Raw genomic sequence first — 13,760 nt, 5'->3', positions numbered from 1 at the left:
TTTTCTCTGCTGCCTCAAAGCCCTTACAGCTCAGGAGCATGTTCCCCAAATAGGACTACACAGCACAGCTCAGTGGGGAAATGACTGGAAGGGATCAAGCCCAGCTTTAACGGGGCACTGCTATACAGTGGAGAGACAGGCACCAGCTCCTGATACCCGGCCTGAAGGTTAGGGGTAGAAAGACTGTATTTGGACAAAACCGCAATGAGCCTTGCTCTGCCTGAACACCCTGGCAGATTTTGTCCTGGGAGAACCCAGCTAGCCCGGGCTGTGCTTGTGTGCAAATACTTTCTGACTGGCAAAGCTGCGCTGGCACAAAGAGAGCTTGCAGATGGAACTGCTGCGTATGGGTCTAAGTTGCATATGCGTGGTGGGCTCTCACTAGGGAAGAGGATGAACCCTGCTCCGTGGGTGAGCTTACTTCATCCTGCGCCTCCAACCCAGCTGCCTTCTCACCAGGGCAGCTTACGGGGTAAGGTCTGCTGGGTAAGGGGACAATGCTGGCAGCAGTGCCAGGGCTGGCTTGCACAGGGAGGCAAATCACACCTCCCTTACCCTAAGGCTTTCCCCACTGCCTTGCATCCCTTGGTGAGGGAAGGCAGCGTTCAGGCTGGTTACTGCATTCTCTCCCCACATCCCTCTCCTGCTGAGCCTGCTTTGTTTTTAACCCACCGGACAGCGGGAAAAGGAACCCCGCAGGCAGCAGCCGTTGCACGCTGTCGCTCTCGCCCCGCACAAAGCGGGTTTCCTGACACACCAAACAGGCAGCGCGTGAGCTGAGCAGGGTCTCTCCTGCCCTCCCGGCTACGTGGCAGCAACCAAAGCCCAAATACAACCCCCAAGCCCTCTCTCCCCGTGGCCAGGACCACATTCATGCTTAAGGCACTGCCTGCTCCCAGCAAGCAAACGTGGGCTGTGGCCAAGGGCACGAGGAGGAGAAACCGCCAGATGATCGGCTCTTACCGCAGGGCCCCTTGTGTTTCACTTTGATCTCTCTCTTGAGGACACAGGCCATGGAGTCGAGCTCACAGGGGTTGCCATAGGTGCGGTTGTCGGTGCCGCACACGGGGTCGTAGCGGCCCTGGCACACTTGCTGGCACTCACACACAGCCTCCTGGTTCTTCACCACGCACGTGGCCCCAAAGGTGCACTCCACGCTCAGGCAGGGGCTGGGTGTACCCAGGTCTGCAGAGGGGACAGGAGAGAAAGGCACTGGTCTCAGTCCACTGCTTCCCCAGCTCCCCCAGGGCACTGTGCACAGCAATGCATGCCAGCATCCCCAGCCTCAGGCCCACGCCTGCCTCCCCCAAGCCGTGGCAAACGTACAGAGCTCCTGGCCTCGGCACCAGCCCAGCCCCTGCACCCTCCATGCCACCCCGACATGCCCGGCTCAGCATCTTCCCCATGCTCGGCAGAGGTTAGGGATGGGAAGCAGGCACAAGATCTTCTCCCTGCGCGCCATGAACGGGACTCCTGCCTCGTCTCCTCTGTCCCATCCCCATCCCAGCTACACTCTGCCCCGAGAGGCCAGCCAGAAGTGGGATCAGCCCCGTGGGTTTCTGCACCAAACCCCAATGTCTGGGTCTCCCCAGCAGCTCACGGCCACCATCAAGAACAAGCCTCATGTGCTGAGGGAGGGCAACACGGACTGAGGCTGCTCGTTGCCGGGATGGGAGCTGGCACTTCTTTTCCCGGGCCTGCCTGGAAAGTTGGATGTGAATGGGGCAGGGCAGGAGGCAGCAGAAAACCCTCCTTAGCGTGGGTCTTGGTGCCTCCAGGATACTCGCTACATCATCACGCAGTACCTGGCACCAGCTGCCAAACCCTCAGTAGCCAAAAAGTTCACAGAGGGATAGTTCCCTTCACTGAGGCCCACATCCTTGGAATCGCACTGTCCCCTGAACAGCTCATCCTAATATTCCCTGTGGCGATACCCAGGAAGACCTGGCTGAAGAGGACACCTGCGTTCAACTTCACCGCACAGCCTGTCCCTCTCCTCTCCCCAGCAGCTCAGCTCCTTTCCCCTCCTCTTGCAAGCTGGTGTTGGAAAGGCCAGGGAGCTGCTGTGCAGCAGGATAGAGACCCGGTGTCCTCGCTTCAGCCCCGTCTTCGGGCATCTGGCTCCAGAAGCAGAGCCCTGAGGCTCCCTGGGGCCGGGTAATGCCCCACAGCGTGGGTTGCAGGCTGAGAGGCAGCAGTCCCCTCTGCTCCCAAACTGGAGCTGCTTAATCAAAGTCAGCCGAGCAGGCGGCACCTTCCCTGCAAGATGCCCGCGATGAGGTGAGCAGGCAACCCTGATGGTGACAACAAAAAGAAGAGGCTGCATCCGACTCCCTGGTACAGCTCTGCAACTGCTCGCGGGGAAAGCCCTGTTGTTCCACCCGGTTCCCAGCCCACTTGCTGAAGGCAGGCGTGTGCCCCTCCGGGAATGCCCTCCACCATCCAGAAGCCAAGACAGGCGGCTAAAAGGTAGGACTGGCCACGCTGCTGGGGAGAGACCCAGTGCTGCCCAGTGACCCCTTCTTGTGACTCAAGACAAAAGCCCTGAGGACCTGGGGCAAGGAAAGGACACAGATTTAATCCATGCTGAACACTGACAAGGACAGGTGACAAAACATATGTGGGGGACGGACGATGCAGCCAAGACTAGATGGATGCAACGGGCAGACACAGTGCAAGCCCCACCAACACCAAACAGCGAGGCAGGCACAGAGCCAGAGCGCGGTGGGAAAGGCAAAGCCCTCCAGAGCCTGCTGGCGTGGCACAGGGCATGGGGCAACAGGTCCATTTTCCTCCCCTGCTAGGACCGAGGTGGCATCTCTGCAGAGCAAGAGCAAGGCTTGAACCCTGAGGAGTGTGGCTGCATGCTGTCAACCAGCAAGAAAACAGCCCATAGCATGGGCACAGGCAAGCCTGCGTTTTGGATTTGGCTCTTTGGGAAGCACCTACCAAGTCAAAACCCTTGGCTGGGTCTGCAAAGGAACAGGGAAGAGGGGGACAGTTCAGGCGCATGGCCACTACTTCAACCCAGCCTTTTCAGTTGTGTCCCCAACTTCCCTGCAGCTGAAGAGTTTGTGAGCAGTTCCCAAGGACCAGGAGCTGATCCCTGCTGCGCTTAGCCCTGTGATGCTGCTCACATCTCCTGCTTGTGTTGCACTTTTTAAAAACAACATCTGTACCATAATCATGTCCCCCAAACACACAAAGACACACGCTTGCGTGGAGAAACCACCTCTGCTGGACACAATTAGGCAGTAAGGATGCAACGAGCTAGGCATGAAGCAAATATGTTTGCTCATTTGAAATCCAAATTCACACTCTTGTCTTGGGGACCAAGGGAGAAGCGAGTGAGAGTGCAGGGAGGTGCCAGGCCTGATGGAGAACACTGTCCTGACATTCCTTGCCCTTCTTAAGCAGGCAAACCTGCAGAGATGCAGCACATGAAGTTCCTTCGCAGCCTGAATCTCAGCCTGTGAAATTTCACACACAGCCTTGGGCACCGGCAGACGTCAATGGGGGGTTTTGGCACCAATTTTGATGTGGGTGGATATAACAAGGACCTACTGAGCAAGGACCTTAGGCTGTGCTATAATCAAGACCTGCTTTGATTCCTGGCCCTTCTCCGTCTTGTAGGCCGGGAAACCGAGGCACAGAGCAAGCAAAGTGCTCATTCTGCACCCTGACTGATTCAAGGACACGATCCCTCACCTGCTGCCGAGCTTTGCAGAAACCTAACCAAGCCCTGGGACTTGGGGACACTGAGCTCTTCTGCAAGCCCCGCTTGTGGATGGCTGTGGAGAAGAGTCTCTGAAGCCGCTTTGTAACTCATCGCACCCCATTGATCCGTGCCCATGACACCCAGCGGGCTCCGGCACCAGCTCCACAGGGACATAGGGGAGTATTCCTAGAGAAGAACCACGTCCGAGCACAGACAGCTCCTCAGTGCTTCCAAAAGGCAGGGGCTGCCTTGCTGGAAGCTGGGGAGGGGAGCTGCAGTCCCTGCAGAGCCACTGCCCACTGGACTTGCACAGACAAGCATGACACACGCTACGGAGAGCAAAGGGACGAGCATCACAGTCCCAGGCAGGCAGAAATCTCTGGGAAGGAGGAGGTGGGGAAGAAAGGGGGGTTAGTTGGGGGCAAAAGGAGAGGTAAGATCAACCAGGAGCAGTCCAGACTGATGTATCAGCCGAAGAGGGGCTTGCTAAGGAGTGGGGGGCTCACAGCACCCACCTCTGCTCCCACTCTCATTTGCCTCGAAGGGTCAAGCCACAGCAAGCATCGGACAAGACCCCACTGCACTGCAAGGCATTTCCATTCCAGCAGGAAGTGTTTGGGGTGAGGGATGGGAGCAAAACCAGGGCAATCTCTCCATCCCGGGGGCTCTCAAGCAAAACTAGAGAGGTGGGGAGCAGTGAGAAGAGGCCAGGACTGTCACTGGCTACGGAGAAGGGGAGAAAGCCGACCTCCTAGCAGAGATGTCCGGGTAGGGAGCAGAAGGGTGCTGCGAGGACACAATTCCTTCCTCCAAACAGGCAACACTGTAAAACACAAGACACAGACGAAAAAGGAAAGAGAGAGAGAGAGCGGAGGGAGAGAGAGAATGGGGCAGGGGAGAGAGCAGAGAGAGGCAAGGAGGAAAAGACAGAAGCAACTACAGACACCTTCCCTCCACCTCCTGTCCACATCAGTCTCACCCCATCCCTTCTTTCTCAGCTGCACCATCACGGTGTCAAAGCAGAGAAGGATTAAAAACAAGGCCTGGACTGTTTTGTTTGGCTTTGCCTCCTTTGCCTTGCTGCTGGAAAAGACAGCAGCAGGGCTTAAGAGTTCATTAGACAAATACATGTGAGAGCTTAAAACACTGCAACCATACTAGTGGCCCGTCTTTCATTTCCTCCCCTTCTCTTCCCCGGCTCCGTGCATCTCCTGCATCCTCACAGCACACAGAGGCACGGATGAACTTGCCACGCTCCCTGCCCTGGGGGCTGGATGCAAACAGAGCCTGTAGCTCCCTCAGCCCCTGGTCTCTTCCAGTGCCGAGTGTCCCACGAGTCCTGTCCCAGCCTGCGCTGGTGGACTGCACCCTGCATCCCAAGGAAGCCTCAGCCAGGAAGCCAGCCAGGAGAGAAGTGAGCACCACCAGCAGCGCTCATGCTGAGAAGACCTGTCTTGACACACAGGCTGGCAAGCAACATCATCACCCCGTCCCCGTTTCTAAATCTGTTTCCCATCTTGCATCGAGCCTGAACCGGTGACACACAGGAGGACGTGCTTTCTTTCCAAAGGGCAGCACTGAGCTCGGAGAGAAGATGGGGAGCTGATGGGGAGGCCAAAGGCTTGCCCACACCGCGTGGTGGTTTGCTACGGGGCTGCCTGGAGCCGTCACGTGGACTTTGAAATCCTAGGCTTTGGCAGACAGAGCCCCAGCTTTGATTTACTTCCCCCAGATTATGAGCTTTGTTTGCTCCTACTCCACAAGGACGTAGCTCCTGAAAGCAGATGTGCGCATCTGCCGTCCTCGCCTGGAAGAGAAGCTGGGGAGAAGCTAAAATAAAAGAGAGTAAGATGGAGAGAGGAACAACAGCTGCATGGGGACCATATCCTACTGTCCACTGGCCTCACTCCACCGAACGTGGTGGAAATGATGCGCGTCTGACAGCAGGGTAACTAGCAGCACGAGTTCTCTGCTCGCCCTAGAAATTTGGGAAGCCTTGGCAAGGGCCTGACTCTAAAGCAGGTATGGGGAAGGGTTTGTAGAGAGCCCAGGGCACCAAGGCCTGACCGCCCAGTTGCAAAAAAACACCTCATGGCCCCTCTGCTCCAGAATCCCAGCCACAGGCACCTCGCTTTGCCCCCACCCTCGCCAGGAGCATCCCTGTGCGCTCCTGTGCCGGTCCCAGAAGCCGGTCACACCTCCAGCAAAGCTCCACATTGGCACAACAGGGTAGGAAAAGGAGAGCCAGACTTGCCGGCGTGCACGGCTTCCCGGCAAGGTTTCTAGCTGCCATCCAGCACCGGCTCCCTTGTGGCCCTGGGAGACAAGAGGACTGAAAGGTGCCTCTGTTGCCCTCCCTGTAGGGAGAACTTGGGGAACCGACTCCTCATCATTCAACCACCAGAAAAGCAGTGAAATGGACGATTAAAAATAACAGTTGTGATTATATTGAGTGTGATTTTGGGAGCCTGACAAACAGTTTTCAAGCAGCTGGGCCTGGCAGCATTAAAAACCTACTGCAGGAGCACAAAGCCAACAAAACAGATCCGCAACATGGGGCCTAATTTCCAAGTACTTCAGAAGGTTTGATACAGCTGATACCTTACAAAACATCCGCTTAAAATAATAGGACACAGTTCTAGATCTAGTAAAGACCAATTTGAGCTGAAATGAACAGTTCTTCCAACTCATACAAATCAATCCAGTGACCGTGTTCAACCTCCTTCATTTTCTGTGCAATAATTTTAAAATTGGATGTTCCCAACATCCTAGGGACCCGAAGCCCCATCCTATCACATACGCCTGAAAAAGCGTCCACTGGAAAGGTCAAAAGCTTCTCCCAGAGACGAGACAAAGACACGGCAGGACCTCCAGAGAGCGGGCACGCTGGGAAGAGTTCCTTACGGAGAGTACCTGGAGCTGAGAGAAGCAGGCAGGCATGGAGGGGGAAGCATGGAAGGAGCTTAGGGACTGGCACTACCCTGGGAGGAGAAATGAATGGCGTGGGCTGCACGGGAACTGAGCGGTGGTGAATGTGCACTTGGCCGTAGCGGTGAATGAGAGAAACCAGCTGGACATCACAGACACTTTGGTACTGTTTAAACAGAAATGATTCTTCCCTGTGTTACTGAGCACATCAGACAGAGACAAGACCAAGGAGGAACACATGCGCACACACATACACACACACGAGGACTGCTGGAAGGAAAAAGAACAGGGAGGAACGGATATTCAGGGCTTGTCGGTCGCAAGACTGAAGAGAGCCTGTGGCTTGCTCAGATGGTGGGCACCCACTCACAACTTACCTGCAGCTTTCCAGCATCAATGCGAGCACCGTTGCCTGCACGGAAGGGACTGACGCAGGCTGGGCTTAAAGCGGCTGCTGGGGCTGGGAAGTGAGAGGTGTGGGGGTACCAGCGTTCCTGCGGGCGACCAGCCCGGTGGCACCAGTGCTTACCACAGGGTCCACTGTGCTTTACTGGGATGGCAGCCTTCTGATGGCACTCGGCCTTCTGGCGCTCGCAGTCATTGCTGTAGGTCCGGCTGTCCCGGGCACAGACGGGCCGGTAGGCACCGTCGCAGGTGATGCGGTCACAGGAGCAGCGAGTGGTGCCACGGCGGTTCAGGCAGACAGCGTTGAACTTGCACTCATCCTTGCATTTGTCTGGGAGGAGAGAGGATAGCACTGCTCGCGCCCGCCGTGGGGACAGGGGAAGGGGGTATGCTCTCCTTGCCGAGAGCACGGCACGGAGCAGCGGGGAAGGTCAGGAGCCCGAACGCTCCTGTTCCCCGGGAAGCAGAGAGCTACTTACCCTGATGCTGGCACTGCCCTGAACGCACCTTCTGGATCTCCAGTCCCCGGATGGCCCCCGAGCGCCCCATCACGCACTCGTTGTCATAAGTCACCCCGTCGTCACCGCACACAAGCTCCTTCTTCGGGGGACAGTTCTCGGGGCGGGAGAGCAGGTCCGCCCTTCGGGTGCGGGGGTTCACCCGGCAAACACGGTTCATGTCATTGAGGACGCCTTTACAAGGGTCTGCGCACAGAGCCAGAGCAGATCGTTAGGCACACTCAAGCCCTGCCCAGAGAGCTGCTTCTTGGCCTGCCCTCCTCCGCACCGGCTGGCCCCAAGACCCTCCGTACCTTCCCCAGTGGCACTCAGCGTGTGCTCATCTCTTCCTTCAGGACTGGACATCTGTAGGGCTCTGCACACGTAAGGACTCATTTTTTACTGAGCTGCACACGCGGAGGACGCAGGCCCTTTCCAAAGTGACCGCTGGATGGGATGAGCTCTGCTTTTTTCCCCATCCTGAGCTGCCTTCACTCCCCTTTGTCTAGGGGACAGGGCTCTTTCCCCTGACCCAGATGAACCTCCCGAGTCCAAGGGGCATTCGCTGGGCATTGCAAGATGCTTGATACTCCCATCCCACTCTCCCTCTCTATGCTCCCTGTCTTCCTAAAGTGCTGGAAGAGCCCTGAAGGCAGTCAGGGCCACATGCTGCCTTGCCCCACTGCTCTAATCTAGGCTTATCCGGATCACCCTCTGATGAGCTGAGCTCACATTAGCATACCAAAGACATGGGCAAAACAGGTGCCGACTGCTCACTAATCCCTACTCTAGCCCTGGGTTTTCCTCTTCCTTGCCAAGCACGGTACCTGCAGAGTGCTGATTCACTGCTTGCAATTGCAGAAACACCATCAAATGTTCCCACCCTTTAATCTTACTAGTCTGAAATCCCTGCATTGACCACAGTCCCAGGCTGACAAGAGGAGGAATCAATACAGTACCCCATCTCCCCAGCCTCTCGCAAGGAGGCGAGCAGAAGGCTGGCCTAGGACAGGGTTACAGCTGAAGTCTTTTGCTTTGTCCATTTTCGCACATGCAGTAATCATGGAAATGAAGCAGACGAAGGAGCTCCCGCAGGACCTACCCAATCCATCTCCCATTCCCCCTTCGGCAAGAGCTGCCCGTGCTCACTGCTGCCCTGCAGTCACACCAGCAGACAGCCAGGGACGTGTTACCTCCTTGGAGGCCTCTACAAACCCCAACAAAATCACAAGAACATCTTGTGTGGACTCAAGGAGCTGTGGGTAAATAAGACTGCTGTAGCGGGAGAGGGATGCGGTACAGTTGAGATGGGGACCGCATCAGAGGGGTTGGGGATGATGCAGGCGCACAGATGTATCTCAGGGACTGCACGATGAAGATATTTGAGATGTTGTCTGCCTGCACTGCTCATCCCCACTCTCTCCGCTACCTTGCAGTACATCCTCACGCCTTACAGCACACCCAACAGAGTCCAAATACTTCAAGTATTTTCAGGTTCTATAGCCCGTCTGCTCAATCCAGCCTGCCTGAGTTTCTGCTGACGCCCAACTAAAATCAGGAGGACCTCAAAGGAGCAGTGAGGCTCAAAGCCTACTCTCTGCTCTAGAAACCTGCAGCACCCAGCGTAACATCACCTCTTTCGCACCTCCCACTTGCACCCATCTTGTCCTACTTGGGACTGAGCAGTGAGAGCGCAATTAAAGCTCTTCCAGTTTTGCAGCCTGCCCAAACACACTCCCACGCTCCTTCCCCCGGGGACAAACACTGGTCTGGCACGTGCCCTGGCTGATCTCATGGTTTTCCTAATGAATACAGTTGCTTTTAATTACCAGTATCCACAGCCACCATGAGCCAAAGAGGAAGCCATCCCTGGAGTGGCAGGACTGTGTTTGCACTCTGGGATCCGTGCCTGTCGGGCTCCTTTAATTAGAGGGAACTGCCTGCCCGCGAGCCCCGGGATGCCGGCTAGCAGCAGGCTTCTTGCCAAAAGCAGCAGCCGGAGGACTCCAGCCAGGGGAAACAGCAGGAGGGAAAGGAGGTGGCACAGATGTTGCAACTGCTCTCTAGGTCAGTGGGTCCCAAGCAGAAACACCCGCAGCCAAATGCTGCGGGGGAAAGCGGTAGCTTGTTCTGAGTTTCAGAAGCCGTCACCCACAGACTGACCTTTTTCTGCCCAGCCCGTGTTTTTGAGCTGATGACAGCAGGTGTGTGGGCAAGTTTTTCTCCCCAACCCTTACCACTTCCCGCTGGTCTGCCCTCGATACTCCTGACGCAGGGAGAAATGTTTTTAAAGCAATACCCACGGGGGGCGAGGGGGGGACGACAGGGGACTCACCACAGGCGCCATCGAACTTCTTGAAAACGTTCTCCTGCTTGTCGCAGGCGTGCTTGTTGAGGTCGCACTCGCTGCGGTAGTCTTTGCCGTCGCTGCCGCACACCGTGCTCTCAGGCACGCCGCTGCAGGACGACGGGCAGACGCACTTGGCCGACTGGCCGTCAGTGGAGCGGACACACGTGCTGCCGAAACTGCAGGTCACCTCCGCGCAGGGGTCCTTGGAGCCTGCGGGAGAGAGGACATCAATCCCAATGTCCGTGGAGGCAGGCGGGATCGTGGGGCTGTAGGATCAGCTCCAAACCCACGGTACATGAGGAAGGGAGCTCACTCCCCACCTGGCACTTCAGGCAGAGCCCCTCCTTTCTAACCCTCTCAGCCTCACTGCTGCAAGCTCCCTTCCCTGCACATGCTCTCCGAGAGCCTCTTGCTTCAGCAAAAGAGCAAAACAAGGGTCCTTAAGGCACCTCCTGCAAACCGTAACTAGAGGAAGAGCTCAAGGAGCAATTTCCTCACTGGCAGGGAAGGGCCAAAATTTATTTGCCAGCCTTTTTTGCCTTTTTTTCCTTTATTTGTCACCTTTTTATGATTATTATTTTAAATAAATCACTTGGCGCTCTCTCCCCTCTGACAAGAGCCCCAGCAGGAGTGCCGGGTGCAGATTTATCGCAAGCCAGCGCGCCGCGTGAGAGAAAGGTCAAGTTAATTTACTCTGAGATGAGGAGACTGGGGTCTCATTTACACAGCTCCTTGCTCACAGCTGGTGAATGCCAGGCTGGGGAAGGGCTTTCATCAGCCCACCCAGCCTGTGCGTATGCCTGGTCCCTCCAACTCCAACTTCTAACCATGGCAGATGCGATCCACCCCGGGGAAGCAGTGTGGTGCATCAGGCAGAGCTACCCGAGGCAGAGGGCTGTTCTCCACTGCGCTGCCACGCACCTCTGGAACGGCCTCGGCCATCGGTTTGCCTGCTTGTTAAACTCTGCTGATCACGAAGACAGAGCTGGTGATTCTCTCACTGTCCCTTCCCATCAGACCTGTCCCCATCTCCCAGGGCATCATCAGCATCGCAGTGATGACACGAGCTCGGGACAAATCTCCCTGGCCTCATGTGGTCGCCTCCTAAAAGCGGGAGATCCTGCCCTTGCACTCACCACATGGTCCCTTGCTGATCACTTTGATCCGCCTCTGTTGGTTGCACTGGGCCTTCTCCAGCTCACACTCGTTGCTGTAGGTGGAATAATCAGAGCCGCAGACAGGAGCCACCACGACAGGGCAAGCTGTCTTCTTGCAGACGCAGGAAGCCTGAGAGGGGTCGGTGGAGCTCCTCTCGCACACCGCCCCGAACCCGCACAGCATCCCTCGACACGCTGCGGGCACAGACACGGAGAGACTGGTGAGCCGCGGCTGCTCCTCTGCGAACGGGAGGGATGCAGACCGGTGCCCGGGTCCAGGCACCCACCCGTGCCCCCCTTCTCTCCCCTAGCAGAGCTGCCCACACCATCCAGGCTCAAAGAGGGGCTGCAGCCCTCCGGGGGACCAGGGCTGCAAGGGCAGTGACAGCAAGAGGTGGATGCTCTAGGTACCGCGAAGCCCTTTCCTGGCTCAGGGCGAGGATGTCATCGTCTCAGCATGCCACCTCTTGCTGCCTGCCAGGAACCAGGCGCTGAAGTCGGATCCTTCTCCAGGGATGCCTCGGGTGCATTTGAGGTGTAAGGGGGCCAAGCCAAGCTTGCCAGAGCCACCCAAAGCCAAGCACCTGAGAACAAGGGTCTGCCCAGCGCAGCCAGGGAACAGTGTGAGGTTGCGAGGTCAGGGCTGCTGCGCCCAGCGCCTGGGCATTAAGCAAAGGCACAGGTAACCTCAGCGCCCGCTCCATCGCACCGGTGCTGTGCGGAGCAGACAGCACAGAGGCCGCGGGGAAGGGCGGCACCGACAGCGGGGTCGATAAAGCCTGTGAGCCAGAGAAAGCTTCCTCTGAAGGGAGGATGTCCTGAAGGCAGCATCCCCTTTGCCCTCAGGAACCGTGCTACGGTCCACGTTGGCTCTACCGCAGTCTCTCGTGAGTGACTGAGCCCAGCTGCCCTTTGAGAGCGGCCAGGTAAGGCAGGATACGTGCTAGGCACCTTCATCCCATGCAAGGACAGGGAGGGAAGAGGCTGGGGTACAGCGTGGTCCAAAAGGAGCTAACAAACCCACCGTCAGCCCTCTTGCCTCCTCCGTGCCCCTTCTCACTCCAGGCTGCCCATTCTGCTTATTGAAGAACTGAAGAAGGAAAGGTCTATCACCAGCTCTGCACCACAGTAGGGAGGTCAGGGCCCAGCTCATGAGCTGGGAGGTGCCTCCAACCCCAGTACAGACATGGAGGAGCATCCCCAGGGCTCCAGAAAGCACTTGCTCTGCCCAGGGCCCCTCTGGTCAAGCCTTTGCGACTCCTCCAGAACACAAGGTGTTTTCTGCTAACCAGCAAGAGAAAGGAAAGTCAAGGAACGGAGAAGAAAACATCCTCACCTGTCCCAGTGTGGGACAGATTGTCCCGCATGCACACGCTGTTTTATTCATTGCTGTTCATGCAAAGCAGCCAAATCACGTGGCTGGTGTCTTTCTAAAGGAGATGCACGAATCTCTTTATCACATCCACTAATCAGAGCAGCCAGCACAGACCAGTTCAGCATCTGAATTGCTAATGTGGTAGGAAATGTAATTCTTCGGCTGGGGAGAGAGAACAGGAGTCTCCAGACTCGATGGTCCACAGGTGAGACGGCAAGAGCAAGAGATGCCAGAGCTTTTCGCCCAGCGATTACCGGCACGGGTGCAGCCCTCCGCTCACAAAATGCACCACCGGGCGTGCACGTATATGCACACCTGCCGCACCACCCTGCACGCGCAGCCGCTGTGCCAAGCGCAGTCCCTGCACCGGCGCCCGCCGCACCGCTGCTGCACCCACGCGCAGCAGGCACCTCATGCCACCCCCCCGGCACACCTGACCGCCCCGCGCTCTCCTACGCACACAGCATACGTTAGAAATGGAGACTGACCTACATAATGAGAGAAAGAGAAATCATAAAAGGCAAAATAAAATGCTTGACAGTGGCTCATTTACACTTCAATTCCCGGGTGTTTGCCTTTGACTGCCTTGAGATTTTAAGCTCCTATGCACAGCAACAATGCACCACTAAGAGACTAATATCATCAAATAAAAAAGAACTCTCTTTCTCTCCTGCCCAATATCTAAAAGCAATTCATCATTTTTATGAAGCGCTCTGGATAGTCTCTCCTGCTCCTTCCATTGCTGCTCTTTCTCTCTCTCTTTTTTTTAAAATGCAGATGAGCCTGTTGAGCTCTGAGATTAGAGGGTGCAGGGGAGGTGTGCAAGTGAGGAATGTAAAATGCAGGACAAGCGGGGATTCATCCCGTCCCCCCGCCCTGAGGCGCAGGTCTGTGGAACAGAAGTGTAACTGTGTAGTGCATAATCAGCTGCCAGTCGCAGGGGAGGCAGATGGAGCTGCCTTTGAGATCAGACCTACGGAAGGGAAAGGAAGGGAAAGGAAGGGAAAGGAAGGGAGCTGGTATGTGCAGATGTGGGATGCAGAGCCAGCTTGGAGCGGAGTTTAATCAGGTGCCTGCTAGAAGGCAAGGGGGAGAGAGGTGCCTGTCTGAAGGCACTTGCCTTCAGGACATGCCAGCCCAGGTTCAGCAGCACGCTTGCAAATAGGGAAACCAAGGTGGGAAGCGTGTCCCGGATTTCAAAGTAGATGACAGGGACAGCTCTCTCCTTTCTTGAGCTCTTCTGTTCTTGTCTTTTGCATCACAGTATGGGAATGGAGCCTCACACATCCGAGGTGAGGGCTTCCGAAGCGAACGGCCAACCCGGGTCCGG

The 13,760-nt window shown here is 56.5% G+C and overlaps 1 protein-coding gene across 1 annotated transcript in view; it reads right to left on the bottom strand.

The window, feature by feature from the left end:
• AGRN (agrin) overlaps positions 1–13,760 on the bottom strand; it is a 114,891-nt gene that overhangs the window by 32,275 nt on the left and 68,856 nt on the right. The window contains exons 4-8 of the mRNA XM_010577375.1: positions 11,035–11,250; positions 9,884–10,108; positions 7,531–7,755; positions 7,176–7,382; positions 964–1,185 (exon numbers count right to left, since the gene is read on the bottom strand). Of these exons, the coding sequence (XP_010575677.1) occupies positions 964–1,185; positions 7,176–7,382; positions 7,531–7,755; positions 9,884–10,108; positions 11,035–11,250 (1,095 nt within the window). The remainder of the gene's footprint in view (positions 1–963; positions 1,186–7,175; positions 7,383–7,530; positions 7,756–9,883; positions 10,109–11,034; positions 11,251–13,760) is intronic.

This window comes from Haliaeetus leucocephalus, unplaced genomic scaffold (genome assembly GCF_000737465.1).
Source record: "Haliaeetus leucocephalus isolate CR32 unplaced genomic scaffold, Haliaeetus_leucocephalus-4.0 Scaffold556, whole genome shotgun sequence".
NCBI lineage: Eukaryota > Metazoa > Chordata > Aves > Accipitriformes > Accipitridae > Haliaeetus > Haliaeetus leucocephalus.
The sequence above is the reverse complement of the archived record's forward strand: the minus strand, read 5'-3'. Positions and strand labels throughout refer to the sequence as shown.